At 39.2% G+C, this 25,284-nt stretch overlaps 1 protein-coding gene across 2 annotated transcripts in view; it reads left to right on the top strand.

Annotated features, from left to right (window-relative positions):
- Positions 1-18,030: 18,030 nt before the first annotated feature.
- The window catches only part of MDFIC (MyoD family inhibitor domain containing), a 98,641-nt gene continuing 91,387 nt past the window's right edge, over positions 18,031-25,284 (top strand). The window contains exons 1-2 of one of the 2 annotated variants that reach the window (XM_032643344.1): positions 18,031-18,487; positions 18,753-18,941. In XM_032643344.1, the coding sequence (XP_032499235.1) occupies positions 18,857-18,941 (85 nt within the window). In that variant the 5' untranslated portion in view covers positions 18,031-18,487; positions 18,753-18,856. The remainder of the gene's footprint in view (positions 18,488-18,752; positions 18,942-25,284) is intronic. The other variant, XM_032643345.1, reaches the window with a different exon arrangement.

Below are 25,284 nucleotides of genomic sequence, written 5' to 3'. Positions count from 1 at the left end.
ATTGCTAATTCTTTGACCTATATAGACTGTGTTCTGTTGATGATATCAGCAGAAAGAATTTTGTTTAAAACTTTTTGGTTATGTAGTCCTTTGAAAACCTAGGTTTTCTATTATTTTCTGCTACAGAACTTAGAAATAACATTTAAGGAATGGTAGAATAGCAAGTATTGTTTAAGTAAGTCAATAGCTTTGAATATTATAACTATTTACAAAAATTTGCTATGCATTCAATATGATAAATTCATATTGTGCAAATATATTCTACTGTTAATATGCATTCACAGTGTACATGGATAATGGTTCCCAAGGAAATGTTATAAGATATGCTCTGAATATGTATGAAGAAAAATAGACACATGTATAAGTTCAAAAGGGTCCTATGGTGAGGGTCCAAAAGGCGGAATATATGGTTGTATTAATACTCACTGAAAATACTGAAGAAACAAAAAAAGACCACATTACAGTAAAGTCTGAATACATATTAAATGTGTACCACAAACTTAGCAAGCCTTTATGAGTCCACTGATTCTACACAATGTGATGTTGATACTTTTTTTTCCAAAACATTAACTCATCCATAAACAAAGAAAATGATTTAGATTGGATAATACAACTCACATTTTAATAAGATTAAATGCTTAGAAGATATTTGCACCTGTGTTCCATTGATCAAAGTATAGGTTTGGTGGTTTTGCTACCCTTATGGGGGAATAAACTCCTGGGAAGCTGATCCTCCCACAGAGTAGAGCTATCAGTTTTGGAGAAAATACAAAAACAAACAAACAAACAAAAAACCAACTACCTGAAGGCTATGGATAAAGGCAAAGGACAAAAGCTAAGAAATTTTAGGGGGGAGTCTAAACTTGAATGAAAGAAATGGCATGGTCTGAGTTTCTGGGTTTTGCAAGCTTTGGATTAAGGGCAAAAAGTTGAATCTCCAATAGAAAACCCATGGTATTTTTGGTCTAAGGAATCAGGAGACAGCTCAAGGTGGCCACTGCTATATGAAAATCACAAGTAGCCCTGAAAATAGCCAGAGAAGGGTAATCTCAGGTTCTATGTATAAATTCTGCCCCAGTCCCTGAAGAATACATAAGGACCAAAAATTAAACTGAAATTTGAGATGCCATAGATGAAGCAGAGTTTTCAGTTTGAAAATCAAATCAAGTTAATTACCTGCCAAGACAAAAATAACAACACTCTTTAAAGGAATATAAAGGTATCTAGTCTCCACAACATAACACTCACAATATCCAGCATACAACATGTATAGAAAAAAGAAAAAGGTAAGAGTAGAATTCAATGAAACAAACAAGCAATAGGGAAAACCTAAAAGCCAAAAGCTGGTTCTTTGACACAATCAACAAAATTGGTCATCTACTAGATAGTATATCAAGGAAATAAAGGGGAGGTGGGGAGGGATGGAGACACAGATCAAGACTGAGTAATGGATGGTCATGGCATCTCCTACAGATATTAAAAGGATAACAAAAGAATGTTAAGTATGACTTTTTGCCAACAAAATTAACTAACATAAATACAAATTACCAAAATTGACATAAGGTAAAACAGAAAATCTGTAACCTCAGTACAGGCAAAGATTTCTTAGAACACACACACACACACACACACACACACACACACACACACAATTATACTTCAGGAAGGTTGTTAAATAAAATACAGGTTTGGGAAATAGATACTTGGCATTGTATTTTCTAACTATAGTGCTTTAGAGTCTTTGAATATGTGCATGGGGAAAACACTAGAGAAATGTTATTATGCCTAAACACACTGTGGTAGGAAGCTTTTGACATGGTTCACAATGAGCTCTACCTCTTGGTATTCACTCCCTCATGTAATCAACTTCCATTTAGTGTGGGCTGGACCTAGTAACTTGCTTTTAATCAATAGAACTAGGTGACAAAAGACCATGTCTTCTATCTTGCTAGCACCCTCTGTCTTGCTGGTACTCTCTTGCCCTCTTGCTTGCTGGCTTTGATGAAGCTAAGTGCCATGTTGTGAGATATTCTATGAAGAGGTCCAACTAGCAAGGAATCTTGTAAGGGCTGTAGTAGATAGCACACGAGGAACTGACACATTAGTCCAACAGCCCACAAGGAACTGAATTCTGTCATCAGTCTCATGACTAAGCTAGGAAGTGGATCCTTCCCAGTGGGTCCTTGAGATGACTGAGACCTTTTGAAAGACCCAGAGCCAGAGGATCAAGTTAAACCATTCCTAGTTTCCTAACTTACAGAAACTATTAAATAATAAATATTATTTTTAATCTGCTAAATTTGGGGGTAACTTGCAGCAACAGAACTGATACACACAAACATACACCTACCATATGTTACAAATTGGAGGATAAAAGAAGAACAGAACAGGTTTCTAATTCTGAATATTCATGAGTAGAAGTTATAGAATTTGGAATTTTTAGAGAACGTGGTCTTAAAAATCACTTACTGAAGCCATTTCCTTTTATTCTCATGAATATTAAAGTCAGTAGGTGATTTTTAAGACCACTTTATCGTTGGATTGATCGTTTCTATCTTTTAAAAAATTGTTAGTTTATCTTTATTTAAGTCTAATAGTTTAAAATATTTGTCATCTTTAAAGTTCCTTAAAATGAACAATTTTTTATCTTTTAATTTTATTAATAAAGGCATTTAAGCCTACACATTGCCCTCTGAATACAGCTTTTCCTATATTTTCTAGATTTAGAGTCAAAATGTTCTTAACTTGTGTTCTAGTAAGTTCACAATCTCACTTTTGATTTCTTCCTTTAATGAATGATTTTCCAGGAGTATGTTTCTTAACTTTAAAGTAGTTTGGAAAACTTTGATCATTGTCTTATTACTTTTTTTTTTTTACTACATTTTAATCAGTTATTTATCTACATGATACTAATGAACAATGGGAAATTGAAAATTTTAAATTCCATTTAAAATAGCATCAAAAAAAAGTAATATTGTTGGGAGACAATTCTCTATTCGTTTCTCTCATTTCTGCATGTCTCACCAGTGCAGACACTGCCTGTCTTTGTTCTGGACCATCTTTTCAAGTGTGCTCGTGTCACAAAAAACATTGGAAGACAGAGATAGTGGCTCCCTACAGAGTAAAGGGTAGGCTTGCTTACTGTTTATTATAAAATGTTTAGGTCTCTAAGCTTGTGCAGTTATCACAAGAACTTTTTTGCATCATCCCATAGGAGCTGGGGTTTGGGGACGTGGTGCAAGTGCTGATACTCTGGCTTGTGCTATCTCTGTGAGTACTAAACTGTCTTTTGTTTCTGAGCCATAACTCAACTGTCTTATGCCACCACCCAGGTAACTGTGATAGGATGACTTGTTAGCTTGCAAGTAGGGTAAAACTTCAGAAAGATCATAGTTCTTGACAAAAACACTTAGGAATAAATCTAACAAAACATGTGTAAGACCTTTACATTCAAATTATAAACATCAATGATATTAAGGAAAACGACTAAATGGAGAGAAATACCATTGTTGTTGATTGAGAGACTCAATATTGTTATGATGTTCATTCTTCCTATACTAGTTTATAGATTCCATGAAATCTTTTTCAAAATTTCAGCAGGTTATTTTCAAGATATATGACAGGTTATTCTTAAATGTATACGGTAATTCAGATGATTTAAAATCAAACCAATTTTTACAAGGAACACTGTTGGAGGACATGTACATATGATTTCTAGACCTAAGATAAAAACTGCAGCTATAGTGTAGTATCTGGGTAACGCCAGGAAAACAAGTTGATGGAACAGAATAGAGAGCCCAGAAAGAGACTGACAGATTTATGGTCATTTGATTTTTAATGAAACTGGCAAATTAGCTGAATGTGGAAAGGAAAATCTTTTCAACAAATTGTGCTGGAACAATTGGATATCAATATGAAAAAAAGTGAATCAAGATCACTCTTTCACTCTATACACAAAAAGAAGAATTTGAAATAGATAGTAGACCTAAATTTAAAACTCAGAACCATAAAACTTCTTAAAGCATAGAAACCCACCTTTGCAACCTCAAAGTAGGCAAAAATTTCTTGGACAGGTTGCAATAAACACAAACCATAACACTTTAAAAACAATAAATTGAACATTATCAAAATTTAATATTTTTGGGCTTCCCTGGTGGCACAGTGGTTGAGAGTCCACCTGCCAATGCAGGGGACACGGGTTCGTGCCCCGGTCCAGGAAGATCCCACATGCCACGGAGTGGCTGGGCCCGTGAGCCATGGCCGCTGAGCCTGCGTGTCCGGAGCCTGTGCTCCGCAATGGGAGAGGCCACAACAGTGAGAGGCCCACGTACCGCAAGAAAACCCCAAAACCCAAAAACCAAACAAACAAAATTTAATATTTTGGCTCCATTGAAAGGCTCCATCAATAATATGAATAGACAAGCTGTTCTCTGGGGAAAAAAGTTACAGCAAATATATCTAAAAAGGGACTTGTACCCAGAACATAATTACACAGACACACACGTACATGCAGAGTAACAAATTCAAGCAACTCAGTATAAAAATGGGCAAGATACGTAAATGGTTAATACATGAAAAACGTACAACCTCATTGATGAGCAGAGAAATTCAAATTAATATCACAATGAGACACCACTTTTACCTACTACAATGGTTAAAATTTTTTAAAATGCTGACAACATGAGATGTTACCAAAGATGCTGAGCAAATGGAATTACTCTGTATTGCTTATTGGATTGTACAATGATATAAGTTCGTTGAAGAACTCTTTGGCAGTTTTTCATAAAGTTAGCTATATATGCTTACCCAGGTATCCCACTCCCAGGTATTTACCCAAGACAAATAAAAATATATGTACACACAGACTTGTATTCAAATGTTCATAATAGATTTATTCATAATAGGCAAAACTTCAAATAACCCAAATATCCATCAGCAGTTGAGTGGATAAATAAATTGTGGTATATCCACATAAATGAAAGAATTCTCAGTAATTATAAAGAAGAAACGACTGACACAGGCAACAATATGGATGGCTATGAAAATTATAATGTTAAACTAAGATAACCCAGACAGAACAAAATACAGTGTCTAAATCCATTATTGTGAAATCCAGATGAAGCCAAAACTAATCCATGTCAATAGAAATTAGATAGTTGATGAGGTAGGTAGCAATCAGTGAGGAGGAATAATAACAGGAAAAAGGCAGGAAGAATATTTCTAGAAGGATGGAAATATTCTGTAGCTTGTTTTGGGTGATGGCTACATAGATATACCCAGTTGTTAAAACATCAAATTAAGCATGTATAATCTGTGCATTTTATTGCATATTATATATCTCAGTTTAAAATGTCAGAATATCTGATGCTTTAGGGAGGTAGAAGAATTCACTTATTTACCCATAGGTATGATAGAAAAAATTCAGACACTAACACAATAGGCACACATTTACCCTTTGGCTGAAGGGCAACTCTTGTGTTTATTTGCATTAAGAAGCAAACAAACAATGATCCTGAAACATCAGCTTAAGTGCTGGGCACTAAGGCAATTGCCAAGACTTCAACTCTCTCTTTATAGTTCTGAATGGTGTTCTTTTGTACTCTGTAGATTTAGAAAGAAAAAAAAAAAGCTAAATGATTGTGTTAGTTATCTACTGCTTCGTTACAAATTACCCCCAAAGTTATTGGCTTAAAACAACACCCATTTATCATCTCATGGTTTGTGTAATGAATCTAGGCAAGGCTTAGCTGGGTTCTCTGCTTCAGAGTCTCTCACAGGCTGAAAGCAAGTGACAGCTTGGGCTGCGGTCTCATCTGAAGGCTCAAGTGGGGGCAGATCTGCTTCTAAGGTCACTCACAATATTTTGCAGGATTTGGTTCTTCAGGGACTTCTGGCTGAGGGTCAACCTCAGTTTCTTGTCATAGAGGGGAGAGGGAGAGGGAGAGAGAGAGAAGGTGCTAGCACGATGGAATTTTCAGGCTTTGTAACCTAATCATGGAAGGTGTATAACATCACTTTTGCCTTATTCTGCTCATTGCAAGCAAGTCACTTGGTCCAGCCCACACTCAAGGAAAGGGACTACATAGAAGGTGAGGATCGCTGAAGGTCATCTTAGATTGCTGCCTGCCAAGACACTTACTAAGGTGTCTAGCATAGGGGATACTAAGTGTGAGGTAATATTTTATAGAAAGTTGTATTTTCTGGTATTCAGTATGCATGTTATATTATTTAATAATATTGAGAAATTCACATGATGCTAAACATAAAATATAACAATCGTTAAATATACTTTCATAGTGTATAGTTCTAAGTGCATAATACAAACATTGACAAGATAATGAAGTAATCTTTCAAAGTTATAAGTTATTAAATTTGCATTACAATTTGTAAAGTATTAAAGGGAATATGGTTTAAATAATTATTTTAATTCAATTTTGCTAGTCAACCAGTCATTTTCAGAAATATAAATTTGTGCCTGGTATAATTTTTTTGGCAATGCTGCACGACATGTAGGATCTTAGTTCCCTGACCAGGGATCAAACCTGCGCCCCCTGCATTGGAAGTGTGGAGTCTTCATCATTGTACCGCCAAGGAAGTCCTAATACTTTTTATAATATGGTAGCTATAACTTGATTGTTTAAACAGTTGATTACTTATTGGCTTGATATTTCAATGACAGAACTCATCCTAAACTATCAAAAATAATTATTTAAATTTAAAGGTGTCTTTCTAAAATACTGATTTTTAAAAATTTATTAAGCACACTATTATTATTCATTTAAAATAGCTAGAGAAACAAAATGATTCAAAATTATTTCTAATATCAGAAAAAAACTTCAATATTTTGAAATTACCATTGATCTTCTGAATACACTAAACTAAATACACATAGACATGTAAAAATTTTTACTGGTATATTTGAATCAAGCTTCTGTATCATACAGAAGCAAGATTCTTGTAAGTAGCAAGATGCTTATAAGTAGAGGAAGCAAGATTCTTATACGTAGAGGTTATCACTTTTTGGAGAAATTTTAACAAACCAAAAGAATGATGTTAAGCTTGTCAAAGACCAAAAAAATGGATTTCTTTCATTTCATCTTGCTTAAAGAGTGCAGTTTTTAATGTATCTGTTGCCCTGGGTCAAAGACAACTAGGGAAATATTTCAAACTGCTGGTTGTTTTACTATAGTTTTTATCTTTCTCTTGGATTAAGGTTTCAAATTCTCTAATTGAAAGTCTTCTCTTTCCCACCTTGCCCCGTTGTCTATCCTGATTCGAGTGAGGGGCACGGGGAACATACGTGGCTCCTTGACTTAAGAACCTGTGAGTCTTGGAAAGCATGACTTTAGCAGAGCCCAAGAAGGGAGTGACTTAACTTCTTTATGCTGAACTAAACATCAGAATCATAATTTGAGTTATTTAAGAATATTCCATAGCTTCGTTTCTAAGGTAGTTTTGCTAAATTTGGGAATTATATTCAGTTTTTTTAATGGCTTTTAAATAGTGATGCTAAGAAAATCCCAGGCTCTCCCCAAGGATTAATTTATCAGGAAAAAAAAAAAAGGTCCCAAGAAGTTGCTTCCTTCTGGTTATGAAAGAGGTTTAGTGTCTGTGGTGCCTAATGATCACAGACAATGTCCGTCAGCTGGTATCTAAGGAGAGAGCACTCTGGTCTCAGTGCAGACTAAATGAGATATTCTAATGTTATTCCAGCAATTTTAAGTGTCATGATTTCATTTTGTTATGGTTTGTTTCAACCTTACCTTCCTTATCATCTTTGGCCTTAATGATTATGTTTTACATGATTCAGAGGTTTCCTTTTACTTTCAAACTATTTTATAATCATACCTTTTATAAGCACCATTCCCTCTTTTTTGTTTAACAGATTCACTTTAACTTATTAGTGGGATTTCCAAGTACGGCCTTCTTGATTACAGAGAGACCCAGGAGATAGTTCTTCAGAGTCTAAAAAGTAAAGACTCTAAGATGAAAAGCGACAGATGACACCGAAGGACTCCAGCCAATGTCATATTCCAGCAACACTGTAGGGCAAGATTATTCTACTTTTGGTAGTATTGGTGGTGCAGTTTATGGTGTAAATACAAGTGAGCCTTCTAAGCATACTCTTCTTTTTTTTGTGTGGCTGTCAGGTGGATTTCTTTTAAAATTTTTGGGGGGTATAGTTGATTTACAAGGTTGTGTAAGTTTCAGGTGTACAGCAAAGTGAACCCGTTATATATATACATACATCCACTCTTTTTTAGATTCTTTTCCCATGTAAGCCATTACAGAGCATTGAGTAGAGTTCCCGGTGCTGTACATGTCATGTGAATTTTTGCCAGCACCACATAGCCAATAGCATCTTCATCATACTTCAAGTGGGTTTTTGTTTGATCACCTGGGGGAAATTTAATAAACAGTCTCATTGTTAGAGAGGAGAAAACTCAGTCTAGAAATCCCTCTAATAGAATTCTGAGAAGAATTAAAAACTTCTGGAATGTATAACTGAGATCCTAATTTGATATAGGCGTACATGTTGTAAGAAATGCGGTAGAACAGGTATAAGGTTTAGAGTTCTCTGAATGCCCACTTCACCTTCTCCTGTAACTTTGCACTTGCTGCTTCCTTTCTCTTTCCTCCTCACCTTCCTATCTATGGTTAAGTCCTTCTCATCCAGGCTCTTCTCCAAACCCATTTCATTCTTCAGACTCCTCTCTCTTAGGATTGGGTTTGTTGCTGCCTCTTGTGTCCCATCATAGGGCCCAATTCCTACTTCAAAGTATGAATCTCATTATATTTTATTCTTCTCTTTACTTGATCCATTCCCTTACTCTACTTTTAAGTTCTTTTAGAGCAGAAGCTTTGTCTCTAATTCTATGCCCCTCTTACACACACTCACAGCATGCCATTGTTCTTTACTAACAACTATTTGTACTTAGATACTTATATGTGTGATTATTTGACTAAAGTCTACCTGTCCTAAGACTAAAACTTTGTGAAGAGCAGGACACGTGTTTCACTTTTCATTTTATTCCAGTGTTTAGCAGAGTATTTGACATCTTGTAGTTGATTTAAAAAAAAAAAAAAATGCTGCCAGGACCTAACTGGAGACCTGGGGTAGAGCTTATATTCAATAAATATCTGATGAATAATTACATGAGGATTTCAGTTACAGTCTGAGCTTTTCAACTTACTACTTAATTGTTCTCCGTTGAACCTCTCTCAAACGTTGTTTCCTTATTTTTATAGAATGGGGATTATAATATTGTACATTTAATACATATCAGAAAGGGTTATCCCTAAGATAAAATTGAGGATGCATGGTAAAGAATGTGTAAATTTTAAAGGACTTGGTATATGATAGTCGTTATAATTAATTATAAGAGATGGGCTCTACCTCTGGAGGTATTGGACCTATGTCAACCTGGAAAAGGCTTTTGATAAAAGAGTTGAGTCCCTTCAGGGATTCAGAGTAGATTGCTTTTCCCTTTGATAGTGAGCGAATAGCAAACATCAAATAATTAATAGTTCACTGGGCCTAAAGAGCTTCAATTTCACTTTTTTCTAAAAGTTGTATTAGTTTTTCTGTGGCTACTGTAACAAATTACCCCAAACTTGGTGACTTAAAGCAACAAAAGTGTATTCTCACAGTTTCAGAAGTCTGAAATCAAGGTGTTTACAGGGCTGTATTTCTTCTGGAGGCTCAGGGCGAGGATCTGAGCCATGACTCTTTTAGTATCTGATAATTACCACCTTCCTTAGCTTGTGGCCACCTAACTCCAATCCCTGCATCCATCTTCATAGTGCCTTCTCTTGTCTGTGTGTCTGTTATAAGGGCACTTGCTGTATTAGGATTCTCCAGAAAAACAGAACCAATAGGAGATATATATGACTTATTGTAAAGTATCAAATAGAGGCTGAGAAGTCCCGGGATCTGCCATCTGCATGCTGGAGACCCAGGAAAGCATGTGGAGTAGTTTGAAGGTTGAGAGCCAGAGAGCCACGAGCACAGATTCTAGTTTGAGACTGAAATCTTGAGAACTAAGAGTCCCAAAGGTGACAGAAGATTGATATTCGAGCTCAAACAGGCAGAGCGTGAATCCCATCTTCCTCTACCTTTTTGTCCTTTTCAGGCCTTGAAAGTTTTGGATGATGTCCATCCACATTGGGGAGGCTCATCTGCTTGAATCAGTCCACTAATTCAAATGCTTATCTCTTCCAGAAACACCCTCATAGACACACCCAGAAGTAATATTTAACCAGCTATGTGGGCATTCCCTGACTTAGTCAAGTTGACACCTAAAATTAACCATCACACCTGCTGTTGACATGAGGGCCTACCTGGATGATCCAGAATGATCTCTTCATTTCAAAATAATTATGTCTGCAAAGGCCCTTTAACCAAGTTAACCAAGTAATGTAACATTCACAGGTTCTGGGGATTAGGATGTGGGCATATCTTTTTAGGGGCCAATACCAGCAGACTACAACAGTCTATATGAGAGTGAGTAAGAAAATATGGCTTTGTATAGATGGGCTGTTGTAACCAAAGTGTTCTGGTGTTGCTGTGTTATCTTTAACACAGATAAATTAGGTAATCAGCTCTGTAGTGATTTTAGAGATATATGTAAGATACACCTCTTTCAATACATATCCTATAACATCTTCATTTCTTGTCATTTTATTGCATTGCCTGGTAATAAGACTTGCTTGAATTTTTGTTTGGTAGATTATTATTACTTTATTATTTATTTATTTATTTATTATTGGCAGTAATAGGTGTCATGGTTTTGGACCTCTAGAGCAAAGAATTGAGTTTATCAGCCCCTTGGTACATGGCACATTATCATGGTCTGTCCAAGTCCCTTTTCTTATATGTATGCTTATCTGCCTCTATATGTTCTCTCTGATTCCTATTCTTTTTTCTTAAACATACTTATTGGAGTATAATTGCTTTACATGGTGTTATTTCCTGCTGTACAACAAAGTGAATCAGCTATACATATACATATATCCCCATATCCCCTGATTCCTATTCTTCGCTCTTTTCCTTCCTCCCATTACCATTCTAAGATGTGTATGTAAGTCCTTTTTCTTGTGTGCGTTCTTATAAACTGTGCTCTGTTGTTTTGTGTGTATATAATTTTAATTATTAATTGGTGCTGCACTAAAATCACATTGTTCCTTACTCCTTTCACTAAGTACAATGTTTAAAGATCCGTTCTGTGGCTGACACGTGCGTATAATCTGTTTCTTCTAGTAGCTACACAACGCACATGCTCTGCAACCACACCATCAACTGCTTGCTCCCCCAGGGATGGCTGCCCAGGTTGACTCCAGCTCCCTGCCACCAAAACAACGTGGCAGCAAATAACCTAGGTCCCTTTATGGGCCTGGATACATTTTAGGGGGACTATGAACATGGGAACAGGTTTGTTGCTCCTAGAATTAGGAGGAATATGAGTTACTAATATCTTTGTGTTTAAGGTTGGAAACCTGGGTCAGCAAGAGAATAGAATGGGGATCCAGGTGCCTGGGGAGGAGGGACTGTTCAAAGTAGGAGGGAGGAGAATAATGGGAGGTGGGAGAATATTCGAGAAAGCTTTGCCTTTTTCCCAGAGTAGATTATAGGTCTCAGGATTGAATGAACAATATAATCAATCTGTAATCCAGCATTTTTTTATTTAGCATCTATCTCTTAACAGAAAATTTGGAGAAATAGAGGCATTGGTTTAAATCCCAGAGTTGAAAGTTCCTCTTTACCTGAGACTATAAACGAGTTTAGGGACCATGGTGACAAAAGAATCCTCATCTTCTACATTATTTCAAATATCTTTGTCTGGATCATCATGCTAAAATGATTTCTAATTGTGAGTTCAGCACATCAGTCGTCATTTTCAAAGACCTCTTGTACTTACTAACCTTATATATCCAGGTTCACTATCTACGTACCTTCTTGTTGGCTGCATACGATAGAAGCACATTTCCATTTCTACCTTCACTCCACTTGTTCTCTGACATGTGCCACTGGCTGCCTTAACCTCTCCCTCCATTCCTTCAAAACACAAGCAGGAAAGTACAGTGACAGCAAGGAAATACCTGAAGGCCAGTGCCCCAGGCCAGAGGAGTCAGACAACCGAAAGGGACACTAACTGAGAGCTTGGTAGGAAGGACAAGTCAAGCTAATTCAGCAACAGGAGATTCTATGCTGCATTCTTTGGTCACACATTCACAACAGAAAATCGTTGGAACTCCTGAATGGAAGATCAGATATGCCCTAACTTCACCATCACTTAGAAGTGATGGATTCATTTACGCGGCTTATCGAGATAATCAATCAGAGCAAGAAGCCTGGATGTTTAGAAACTTAGCTCTATAGCAAACCTACCAAAGGACCTTTGCCGAGTCATTTAACTTCTCTGGGGCTTTCACACTTCTGTGCTTTGTAGGCAGTATCTCTTCAGTCTGGAATTCCCTAAGCATTTTGACAGGCAAACTTTTACTCATCAGCAGTACTCAGCTTGGTATCTTCTTCTTTCTGAAACATCCCCTGGCTCTCCCCGCCCACGCTCGAGCAGTTAGGCGCTGCTGCCTTCAAGTTCCTGCTGTACAGTCATTATTGACGTGAATGGCCCTCTCCCACTCTGCTCTCTGCCCATCTCTTCCCTCACACATACATTCTGAGCTGCCAGTCTTTCCTCTATCTTTGAACTTCTGATGCCCAGCATATGGTTTGGCATACAGTAGATTCTAAGTGTATGTTTGTTGAACCTAATGAATGAACTTTATGTCTTTATATTTCTTTATATGTTGAATGAAGGAGTTGGGCCTTTCGGCAGTTTTCAAATGTTCAAAAAGTGGAAGAACCAGTTTTCTCAGTTAAATTTAAGGGAAGGACCTATGCATTATGGAGAAAAAGAACAAAGTGCTCTATTTGAAGTAAGGATGGAATTCCAGAAATCTGTCCACTTGACCTCTCCTCTTCAAACAGGGCACCAGAAGGTGGAGAAATACAGTCACAGCAAGTTGGCCTAGAATCATGAGTGCTCATTTCCCTGGCAGCTATAAAAGTGTAATCCTGTGAAAGTTCTTTCAAGTAGCAACATTTTCTTATGTGAACTTTTTTTTTTTGGTGGAATTTTTCCTTAAATGTAAAAATACTCACCTGCCTCCTTAAAAAACGGAATGCAGCGCTAACATAACTGAATCCTTCCTTAATGACTCAGGCCCTCATTAGGAACAGTCCGTTTCACTGAGTTGAATTCACAAAGGCATTGTTATGACGTGTTTATTTCCCTGTATCTTCCCTGTCAGCTGTCATTTCTTCTGCTGTCACTTTTTTCTGACCTAATAGCTCCCTGAGCTAATCTCTTTTCCTCAAAGCCCCTGTGCCCTAAATCTTCTGTGAGGTAAAACAATAGAAAATAAAGTTGGTTGAAAAGTATACGTGCACCAAAAAAAATGATTAGAATTTGAGAAAGTCGATGGCCGTTGTGTTGGCATTATGTGAAGGTTATGGAGGTTACCTGAGGGTACTAAGAGACTCAGTTTGTATGTTTATACGTCCTTGGGTTTGGGGATTGCTAGTCATGCTTCTACCTAAATGAGGTAGGTATATATGTTTTGTAGAAAAACTAACCTTGGTACAATCTGGGTGAATGTACTGACTGAATGCACCTTAAATGATATAAAGCATTTAAATCATTTTTTAACCAAGGAAGCAGTAAAATACTTTTAAGTGTGAACCCCTAATTTATATTTATTTATAAATTATACATACTTTTGTACTAATTCTTTGTATAAGTTTTAAAACATACTTGAGAATTGAAATGACAAATGATGACAAAAAAACAAATATAAATACTCATTCTACTGTTTCCTCCTCACATTCCAGAGAATTGTCTTGTCTACCCCCTGGGAAGTATGCATAATAGCACACCCCAGTTGTAGACCTCTGGCTTAGATAACTATGCAAAGATAGTGATTTGGACGTTTGCTAGGCAGATAGGCCTCTACCCAACTGAAAAGTAATTTAGCTGCTTTTCAAGACATTAAATCAAACTAAAAAAAAAAAAAATCTCAGAAACTAACATGTGGCCTAGAATATAATAGGTGCACAATAAATGTTTGAATGTTGACTGAGTGATGAAGATGTGGTAGTCCACGAGGAGGCTTTATCAATCCTTTTAATTAGTTCATTTCATTTGCTTAGCTCATGTCAGATCTCTTTCACAACGTGTTTACGTATTATTACATCATCATCAGTGTGTACATCACTAGGCAGGAATGGTTGTAAGGCACATTGGGATTTCAGTGGCAGAGGGCTTTGAGCCAGGGCTAGGGTATTTAATTCTAAAGGAAGGCTGGTCCCCGGGGAAGGTTTCCATCTATCAAGATGACTGGAGTTTGAGACATGATCAAATCCGGTTTAATCAGGACCATCAGGTGATACACCTGAGGCATCTGGGCTGGTGGAGGGGCACAGGCAGTAGTAGTACTAAATAATGGTGATTCTCGAAGCTAGTCAGATAAAAGTATTATCGCATTGAGAATGGTGTGGAGAAACGGAGAGGGGCCAGTAAGCACACATTTGGATTGAGTTTCAGGGCATAGCTGTGTTTTAGGCCTTCTGTTCTTACACAGCATGCCCACCTTGGGTACTCATGACCTCCTTGCCAGTAAATACCATCTATGTGCTTGTATTCCAGACACCTATCCAGCAGCCTACTGCATGGTTCCAATGAACCATTTCACAGGTTTCTCAGACACTACATCATCCACATGACTAACTCAGCAGCTTTTCCCCAAACCTGCTTCTCCTGAATGTTTCCATCTCTGTAGGTAGTATTACCCCCATTCATCAAGATGCAGAAAACTGGAAGTCATCCTTGATTCCTCTAGCTTCCTTATCCTTTATCTCAGCCTATTTGGCTCCATTCCCACTTCTGTCATCATCCCTTGCCTCCTAATTGGACTTCCGAGCTCCAATCTCAGTGCCTCCAAATCATTTTACATATTATACCAGGGTTCCTTTTATAAATAGAAATTTGGAAAATATATCCTCCTTGTTCAGAGTTGCTAAGACCTCTACTCTTCTCTCTGGCTTCCATCTCTCTCCCCCTCACATTGGGTTATCCTCTTATACTGGACTTCTTTCAGTTCTTCATTGATGCTAGGCTGCCCTCAAACCTCTGCACTTCCACCCACACTGCCTAGACCGGTCTTTTCTCTTATCAATTTCTTCTTCTGCTTCCAGGAGAGACATAAGTTTTTCCAGAAACTTTTCCCTGATTCCTAGACCAGACTGTATCTCCCTGCAAAAAAGAATTACCATGGCATTCCAGAACTTTCCCTGCCATCCCATTCAGTGACTGTTGTTGAGTGGTGTGTGTCCATATCTCCTTCTAGACTGAGTTCCATGAAGGCAGTGGCCATGTTGATCATCTTCACTGCTGCATCCCCAGCACCCATGACAGTGCCTCCCACTTCCATACATATTTGTTGAATAAAAGAATGAGAGGATGAGGTCACTGGAGTGCTCTTCAGGAACCAGGCTAAGTGATGAGTCAGAAAGACAGAAATACAGCAAAGGATGGGGTAAATGGACAGCCTGGGGAACACTTAGGAGCCCACACTTAATTGCTGGTTTATCAAATACTAATCTTATGGACTTCTAGGTGCTCCTAGAAGGCAGACCTGAGTTTACCTAAAGACACAAGATAGGCTTTCAGTCAGACAGACTTGAGCCATAAATCCTAGCAGTGTAATCCTGGCAAGGTACTGGTAGGGCTGATGTCAGAAGTCTTTGAGATAATTTGTGTCAAGTATAGATTGCACGTGTATACCAGGCATGGTTACCTGGTATTTTTTTTTTTTTTTTTTTAATTTTTTTTAGTTTTTTGCCGTACGCGGGCCTCTCACTGTTGTGGCCTCTCCCCTTGCGGAGCACAGGCTCCGGACGCGCAGGCTCAGCGGCCATGGCTCACGGGCCCAGCCGCTCCGCGGCATGTGGGATCTTCCCGGACCGGGGCACAAACCCGCGTCCCCTGCATCGGTAGGCGGACTCTCAACCACTGCGCCACCAGGGAAGCCCGGTTACCTGGTATTTTGATGTGGCCCTTGTGATATAGTCATTATGCCATGTTCAACACTACCCATCAAAATGCTTCTGCTGAATAATAATAGTTAATAGTTTTGATACCTTTCCTCATAGCTGATGTCCTTCTGAAAATTATCTTATTTAGTCCTTATGGGACCCTGTGAAGAGCTTCTTTTATCATTCTCACTTATGAAGCAACCAAGGCATAGAGAGATTGACTAACTTGCTCAAAGTTTTGCTGAGAAAAATATAGCATTTGACTGTCTTGGTGATTCTACCACACAGCCTCTCATTTGTTCCTAATATTTTTTTTTTTTAACATCTTTATTGGGGTATAATTGCTTTACAATGGGTGTTAGTTTCTGCTTTATTACAAAATGAATCAGTTATACATATGTTCCCATATCTCTTCCCTCTTGTGTCTCCCTCCCTCCCACCCTCCCTATCCCACCCCTGTTCCTAATATTTTTATTTGAATCTTATTTCTTCACTGTTAAAGAGTAAGATATTTAAATTTAATTCAAGGAGTATTTATTGAATCACCTACCATGTGTGCAACATTAAGTACTGTGTGAAATTTAATTAACAAATATTTACCGCTGACTATGACTTTCTAGAAGAGTGCTGTAATTTCTTAAATATTCGTGGAGTTTAACATCTTAGTGAGGGTACATTTTTTAAAAAGGCAAAGCAATATATAAAATAGGGATAAAATAGTATCTAGGCGTGAAGCTCCCTCAAATGTTTGCTCTCTAATGTAATGCAGATCAGAATTGATCTGTTTTCATCAAGCAGATTCCAAATAGTCCAGGCCCCCAGACAAGTTTTCAGAGAGTTAAGGCACTTTTATACATACCATTCCTGAAATCTCTAAATTAAAAAAAAAAAAAAAAAAAAGGCATTTGTTAGTCACAGGTCGTTGGGCAAAATGTCATTCGTCTTTTGGGGCAGGATATGGTCTGAATAACTGTCAGCAGAGACTTCAAAGGCTGTGTTTTTCAGGTTTAATTGAAAGTAAATTTGGTTGCACCAATTCTTTAAAGGTAAGAAATAGGACTTCTCAGTCAATTGGAATCAATTCCAGTTGGTTTTTTGAAGATATGAAATTCCTGGGATATTATTGATACCCTAGAAGGAAGATGTATCCAATGTACATTTTCTCCAATTTTGAGAACATTATTGTCATTACTCTTGTCCTGGAAAGTCAGAGAATGAGTTTGTTCTAGCTTTCTACAAATTTTGCATTTCATTCACGATGAAATAAAGAGCAAAAGTTATCAGAAATACTTTACATCTGCAAATTATTTTATACTTGTTATTCTTGGCTCATCAGATTAAATTGCAATTGGAACATCTCCTTTATAAATGGAGAGTTGATCAGCTTTTTACTTCCGACCACAAGTTTATCTCACCACAGAAGTCATCTGTGGGGGAGGCATTCCTCCTGTAATAGACTGGGCCTGAGGCCCTGGGCCAGTGCATCCTCAAGGGTGTCACCCTTGCTTGCCTGGACGCCTCCAGGGTCTTCATGCAACTGCAAAAGGTTTTTCCTTATCCGGGATCCTGTTTGACCAATACAAAGAAAGAAAGAACTGAAAAACAGAATAAAGGTTACTTTAGGGTCAGAGATTAAACACTCAGCTAGGGGTCAAGGTTTCAAAACCACCCTTACTGTATTCCACCAGGAAAGTCTGATACTTTTTTCATTTTGCATTGTTCACCCTAAAGGCTTCTACTTTCCTCAGGGCATCCCCTGAACGTCAGTGGGTCTGAGGCAGGGCTGGGAAGAGGAGTAGGGAGAGGGAATGCGATGACTCTCTGGGTGGGGGGCACTCTGGGGCAGCCAGGGAAAAAGCCTGCTCCCTCCTTTCCCCCCACCCCCACCGGCGTCCCCCCTGCCCCCCATCCTCCCCAGCGCCAGCCCTGTAGGGCTTTGGCCTTCTGACCCAGACAGAGCCGGGCGCTAGGGAGCCTGCGGCCGAGCCCGGGTCGCGCCGCCCCCAGCCTCGGGGCCGAGAGCCAAGAGTTCGAGGCCTCCCCGACCCGGATATGCTGAAAAGGAGCCACAGAGGGAGAAGTGTTTCTGGAGTATAGGCGCGCTGTAAGGGGGAAAGAGAGGCAGAGGGGAGAGATCCCCGCTCGGAGGGGAGCCAGCGGGGCTGAGCTAGCTGGAAAGAGGAGGCGGAGAGCGCCGAGCAGAGGAGCGGCTGCTGCCGCCGTTGCCGCCACTGCGGTGTGCGCTGAGCGGGAGGGAGGAGGGGAGGGACACCCAGGGGTGGCCGCCGTCGGGACAGCGCGACCCACGGCCCCTGCCGGAGCCTCGCTAACTTTCCGAGGCGGAAGAGGAGGAGGAGGAAGGGGCTTTGAGTGAGTTGGGGGGATGCCGAGGTAGGTGGCCGTCCCCCGGGCGGGAGGAGGATGGGTTCTGATCCCAAATCCGATCTCCCAGCCTCTCCCCCTTGGGTACCCCCGCCCCCCTTCGACCCCCTAGGACTCACTGCTGTCAACTTGCTGGGTAACAGTTTTCCTCCCGGGTTTCAAGTCAAAACTTCCCCGGGGTGGGGTTTGGGGGAGGGAAGCAGAGGGGGAGGGAATGTCCTGCAGGGGTGGTGTGCTCTTCTCTCAAAACACTTTTTTTTTTAATCCCCGCCAGAAGCGGTCAGTTGCCTGCACCCAACATCTCCGAGCCCTTAGTGTGTCCGCCCCGCAGGGCGGCGAGCTAGGCGGAGGCGCGGCGAGGGTTCCGTGAAGCGGCCCATGTCCGGGGCGGGTGAAGACCCCGCTCCCGGGCCCCAGCTCGGGGCCGAGGCGGGTGGTGGCCGGCTGGGCGACGCGGCCCAGGGTGAGTGTCGCTTGCAAGTTGCAAGCTCCTTTGTCATTGTTGCATTTTAAAATGTGTTCGCACATTTACTGCTTGGGGTCTGTGTGTGGGGAATTGGTGCGAGGACCGAGCCAACCTCGTCCTTGTGAACTTTTGCATAGTTAGCGTTACTCAAGCAAGTTCCCCAGCACTGCAGCCCTAGATCAACAACCGGATAAGAGGGCGGGATCCGTTGGTCCCTCCGCTCCCCCTCTTCCTTTGGCTGCGGAGAAACAGGATCGCTTCTTTCTTAAGCATATGCATTTCAGGGCCTAAGACCCGACAGTGTGGGCTCTGAAGCGCTTCCCCACTACTTCTCTTCAGTTCTGTGCGTTCATCAGATCAAGGACTGCCGCTGCTTTCTGAACAAGCCTGCACTCTCCCTTCATCTTCCTGTTTCTTGTGGGCTCGTCTGCAACTCTGATAATCCAGGTTTCTGTGACCAGTTGCTTTGGGATGGCTCATGGCATACGTTTTCAATAACTGTTTTTGTTTTGAAATACACAGGCTTCAAAAGAAATGCTTTTCAAGGATGAATTAGCTCTTTGTGTTCCTCCAAAGCGTAAACACATTCAGCCTGTAAAGAAAATACTTCTGTTTCTGGGAAAATTCCACAATAAGCTTATTAACAAGTCAAACAGTATCTTTTTTCTCTTGAAGGTAACATACTTCAAGTTTTCATTGGTGACAGAGAGCAAGGATCTTAATCTCCTGATGTATTTTCCTCTTAGGGTGGTTCTGATTTAAAGAGTTCTGACACTGATACAAACTAAATAATTTTCCAGGGCTCCAAAACCTATTTTACTTTTTCTCTTGATTTTAAGCCTATCTGATCCATGCCCCCCGCCCCCACCCCCTTTAGCAATAACGTAATGAGCTTTTTGGGATTCTTTTTGTTAAGGCAGTAAAAAGTGGAAAAGAAGAAGTGAGTGTCAAACCCACAATAGGTAAGAGCAGAAAACATGCATGACTAAATTAAAATGTGGAATTCAAGGGCTGTGAAATTGAATTATGTTTATCATTGTTTTTTTTTGCTTCTAAACAGTGAGTCATTTTTTCTAAACAGAGAAAATCAGAAAATCAGAACTAGAACGATAAACATGTTTTCCCAGAAGCAGCCCATGTTCCTCACACTGTATTGCCAAGGCAATCATTTTCTTGTCATTAGGCATGCCCTCAGTAGTCATATCAACTCCTTGATGAGATGTTTAGGTTCACACTTGAGATGTTCATCACTATTGTTAACAAATGCTTATGTCAAAAATCAACCGCAAACACACTAGAAAAACAATTGATTTAGAACTAGTGATATCTACAATGTCCAACTTTAATAATACACATTTTTTAAGTCAGTAGGAGTTGCAGTGATAATGCACTGTACAGATGTAATGCTGTAAGGTATCACATGATCTGACTTTAAGAAGCCAGAATCTAGAATGGTCTGAAGGAGAATGTGGACTGCATACAACACATTATCAGTGTGGAAACTCTCGGGTTATGTTTTACCTGAAAATTGACTTAACCTCAGCAACATTTTTTTTTTTTTTTTAGTAGTTTAACTTTGACTCACCACATCCTCTAAGTAGGCATCAATTTAATTGTAAATGTAATATAAAGTTGAGTTTTTAAAAAAGAAAATCCTCAGAATCTTGTTAAAAGATTGTGTCTCAAACAAGCAGATTTCATAAGCTGAAAGAAAAAAAAGTTTTGGAGCAAGTGGGTAGGGAGAAAGCTTCAAGACGTAGCCGCCATGGTTAGGGTGGTTTTATTGGTAAAGACGTTAGTGAAGAACCTTTGCCCGCGAGCCATTCTTCTCTTAAGCTCTTGCTCGAGTTCTTTCATCCTCATCCTTCTGTCCTTGGGTTATTGATCATCTTTTCAGAATAATAGTTGAATAGTACTCTGGTAAGATAAGCCTGCTTAGTTAATAGAAACCTAATTTTACAATTTTATATATTAAAATCAGTGAGAAAAATGGAATGTTCTATGAAAGTTAACAGAAACTGTCTTTTCATGAAGGGGGAGGATAAGATCAAGTCTTCCCCTGCGAACAAAGTACAATATATATGTGTATTAATATGTATGTGCATACATATACATATTATATCACATAAAGACATGCGGTATAATCTATACAGATATTACTGTGTTGCGAGGCCCTATCTGTACTACTAACCAAAGGCATAGAAAATTAAAGATGAAAGTAATTTTAGGGGGTCTCTAGTCTGAACTCCCCATCAAATCTAGAATTTCTACATTCTTTCAGATGGTTAGTTAGACACCTACAGTGTAGTGCATTCTCCTTATCAGCATTCATAGTTGTGAAAGTTTTTCGTATCGAGAGCATAGCTCTCTCTCTTTAGAGCTTCTCCCCTTTGGCTGTGATTCTGCAAGCACAATTCTATTGCTCTGAAAGCATGAAACATCTTATTTGTGCATTCTGAAAATTGTTACAGATCAAGGACTTAAGCTCATATGCCCCAGGCTGTCAGAGGGAACCAGAATGGGTGTGGGAAGGTAGGGAGCAGTGGGGACTGGGGACAACTGTAGAGCGCAGGCCCAGGAGACGGTACTTCTCAGGTCCAGCTCATTGTTGCCATTTGGGTTAATATCTTCTGGTATTTCAAGAGATACTGGAAATAGGGAGTTTTATGTATCATTGCGCCCTTTTTAAAAGTTGGCAACTAATTAAATTCAGTTTTTATCCAGGCCAAACAAAACAACCACACCTGCAGGCTGGAAATGGCCTGTATGCAGCTGATTTGTGATCTCTATTATAGAAAATAGGAAGTAAACCTGTGATTTAAAAACCATTTCCCTGTTTATGACGAACTTCTGAAAGATTGACTTGATTTGCCTTCTCAAGCAAAGTACGTGTGTAAGTGTCTCGATAAGTGACGGACAGTTTGGGCCAAACTTATTTTTGTTTTAAGAGAGAATGGCTCTTGTATAGGGGGTTCACCTAATTCTCATTTTTTTTCTTTTTTGGATCAAGCATCTTAAAATTCATTGTGTTATCAATCCTGATAGGTATTTGCTTTTTTGTGCAAAAGTTATTCGAATCCACGTGGTTGAAAGAGTCTTTTGATTAAGTGCTTCCATATTTGTGACTTGTAACTAGAAGGATCTTTAGAAATAACTTAGTCTAACTGGCTCACTTTCTAGAAGAGATGTCCAGAGACTTTAAGTGACTTGCCCAAGGTCTCATACACAGTAGAAATCAGGGTGTTTTGTGGTAAATGTGGTTGAAGTAGAGAATGAATACAGCTTTTTTTCCTGTGGATGGATGAATTGAAGATAATCAGCTTTGGATACTGCGAATCGCTTGAGCCTGTCCCGGCCCCTGCAGCCCCCCTCCCTCCCCCATTGCATTTGCCAAGATTTAGACTGTTGGACTGTGTGCTGGAATATTCTTTAATGTGATAATGTGTGATTTAATGCACTCTTCTCTCTTGGGAGAGTCCTCTGAGACTATTAGGCGGACTTTTCATAGCAGGATGCAAAATGCCAGTAAAGTTAATTAAAAATAATTTAAAATAGAAGCTAGGGAGAAGATGTTCAAGTTGAAATTACACAAGAAGAGCTTTGACTTAGAAGCTTAGCTGATTTGTCAGGAATTTATAGTGGCTAATCAGGTTTCCTGTATGGGAAGCCTGTTTATTTCAATTATACCACGTATGCTCGTAATATCCATATTCTTCAACTTTTATCATATCGTTTTATCCTTTTGATTAAGAGTGGCATTTCTCAAAGTGTGTCATCTTTGGGCAGCTTCTATCTCTGGTCCTCAATCGGGGACAATAGTGCCTTTCAGGAGACATTTGGCAACCTCTCAAGACATGTTTGGTGGTCGTAACAGGGGTGGGGGTGGCTGCTCCGGGGATGTAGTGGGTGGAGGCCAGGGATAACGCTAAACAACTGACAACACACAGGACAGGGCAGCGCCTCGCAACAAAGAATTATCTGGCCCAGAATGTCGATGGTGTTGACTTGCTATCCTAGTCTCTCAAGGCTACTGACATCTTTGGCTCCACTCCAGAGTTACAGAATCAGCATCTTGAGAGTAAGACTCAAGAATCTGCATTTTTAACAAGCTCCAGGTGCTCTTTATCTCTAGTTGAGAATCATTGTTTTTAGAGGCTTTTATCTGTAGAAAGACATGCCATATATATATATATATATATTTGGTAGAAAGCCTTAAAAGAATCTTGAGAAAAGTCCCTTTTTCAAATTCCGGACTTTAAATCATATCACTCCACGTGTACCGTCTCTTAGAGCTCGCCAGCATTTTTATCCCATATCCCAATTAATAAAACTAGGCCTGAGTATTCATCCTCAAAAAAGTTTCCTGTCAAGATCATATGTGCTATAGTACAAATATATTGTGACTATTAGAAAAGAAATATATGAATAAAAATTTAAAAGGATGAGATAAAAATAAGTAAATAAATAGATCTTTTAATACTTTCTTCTGCCCACCTCAGCAGATATTTTTGTCCCACCACCCTACACTTCTCTCTGAGGATCCCAGCATTATGCAATAATACGGAAAGAAGTCCCTAATTTGCATGTGAGCTGTATTCACCTGTAAATTGGACTTTTGGAATCTGGATTATCTTTTCTCATAGAAACAGAATGATAACTTATGTTTACCTCCATAATCTCAAAAGATTGTTGAAAATTTTATATATTTACAATGATAAATTATAGAGAACATACTCTTATGATTCTGGCAACCACATACAAATAACTAAGAACAAAATTGAGTGAAACATTTTGAATACAGATGCTTGAGAAAGAACAGCCTTAACTGGAAAACTATAAGGAAACTTGTCTAGATTTGGAAGAGGATTTGGGGGCATTTTCAAGCACCTTGGACTTTATATTCCCAATTCTCTTTATGCCTAAAGGAACTAACGTTCATTTTACAAGTTTAGTTAGAGAAGTGCAAGCCTTATCAGCTAGGCATAGTCATTTTCCTTCTAAGTAAAAGAATCAAATGCGTAAGGGGAGGATGTAACTGGGAAAAAACTAAGAGGGGAGGGAGGAAGGAAGTGGTTAAAAAAGGTACGACTAAAAAGTGTTTAGAGAGGTTGAAGTGTTTGAGTTGAGAACTGCGAATAAAGTTCTAAGGGATAGCATGGTATGAACTGAGCTGGAGGGGACCATGTTAAGAAACAAGATGATGGCACAAAATCTTGAGAGAGGCCCTACCTTGAAGTAGGCCCTAGTATATATTTGTGGAATAAATGATTGGGTAAATGGAGGGCTTGATTGCTGTCCAGAACAAGTGTAAGTCATGGCAGCAAAAGGCGATGAACAGCATCGGTTTGGGGGTCAGGGTGGAGGGTGGGACTAGGGAAAGCATTTATATGTTTGTGTTTATAATTCAGGATACTTGTACAGAGGATAAATTTTTAATACCTATTTTCATCTCTACTATAGCCTTTTTGTTTGTCTTCACATCGTTTATTTCTGCCTTATTCAGGTGCTCTGTGAATGTTCCATCATATCTATCTATCTATAGATAGATATATATGATGCTATATGACAGATACAGAGAGAAATAGATTGATGAATGAAATCTGGGACTTGCAGAGTGATGGGAGAAATAAATAAGTTTACACATACCTATAATATAAGGTAGATGGAAAGGTTGTAACAGAGGCACAAAGAAAATGATGGCAGAACATGGGAGGGAGAAAGCATCTCTAGCTGGGGCATTTGGAAAGACCTCAAAGAAAACTTTTGATTTGAGTTGGACTAAGAAGCATAGTCAAACTCTCCTCTGTGGACATGGATGTGGAAAGCAAGACTTGGAAAGGACTGTTACAGAGTGTGGAGGACTTCACTAAGACCACTGTGTGAGCTGCATTAAAGGAGCTGAGAAAAAGGTAAAGTTGTAAAGATAAGCTAAAGTAATTTTGAGGAGGGCCCTGATTTTCCCGCTGAGGAATTTGTATGTCCTTTCTGTAGGCAATAGAGCCACTGAAAGTTCTTGATAGGGTAAGGATAGGCCCAAATTGGTGTTTTTAGGAAAATAAATCTGGTGACAGTTCAAAGGATGATTTTGGAGGGAGAGGCAAGAGTGAAGGCAGTGATTTTCCAGGAGGCTATTATAATAGCCTGGCAAAAGGTAAGAGGACCTAGGGCAGTACCAGTGGGAGTAGAATTGAGAATATGGATTTAAGAACGATAGCAAAAGTAGGATAGAGCTCTATCTTGCTGTGAGAAATTGTTCAGGGCATTGATTTTTACTTATTCATTTTTGAATCTCCTAAAGCCAGGCACAGTGTCTAAATTTTGTTCAATGGAATTGATGTGG

The sequence above is a fragment of the Phocoena sinus genome, chromosome 9 (genome assembly GCF_008692025.1).
Source record: "Phocoena sinus isolate mPhoSin1 chromosome 9, mPhoSin1.pri, whole genome shotgun sequence".
In the NCBI taxonomy this organism is placed as follows: Eukaryota; Metazoa; Chordata; class Mammalia; order Artiodactyla; family Phocoenidae; genus Phocoena; species Phocoena sinus.
This window is presented reverse-complemented; position numbering and strand designations above follow the sequence as displayed.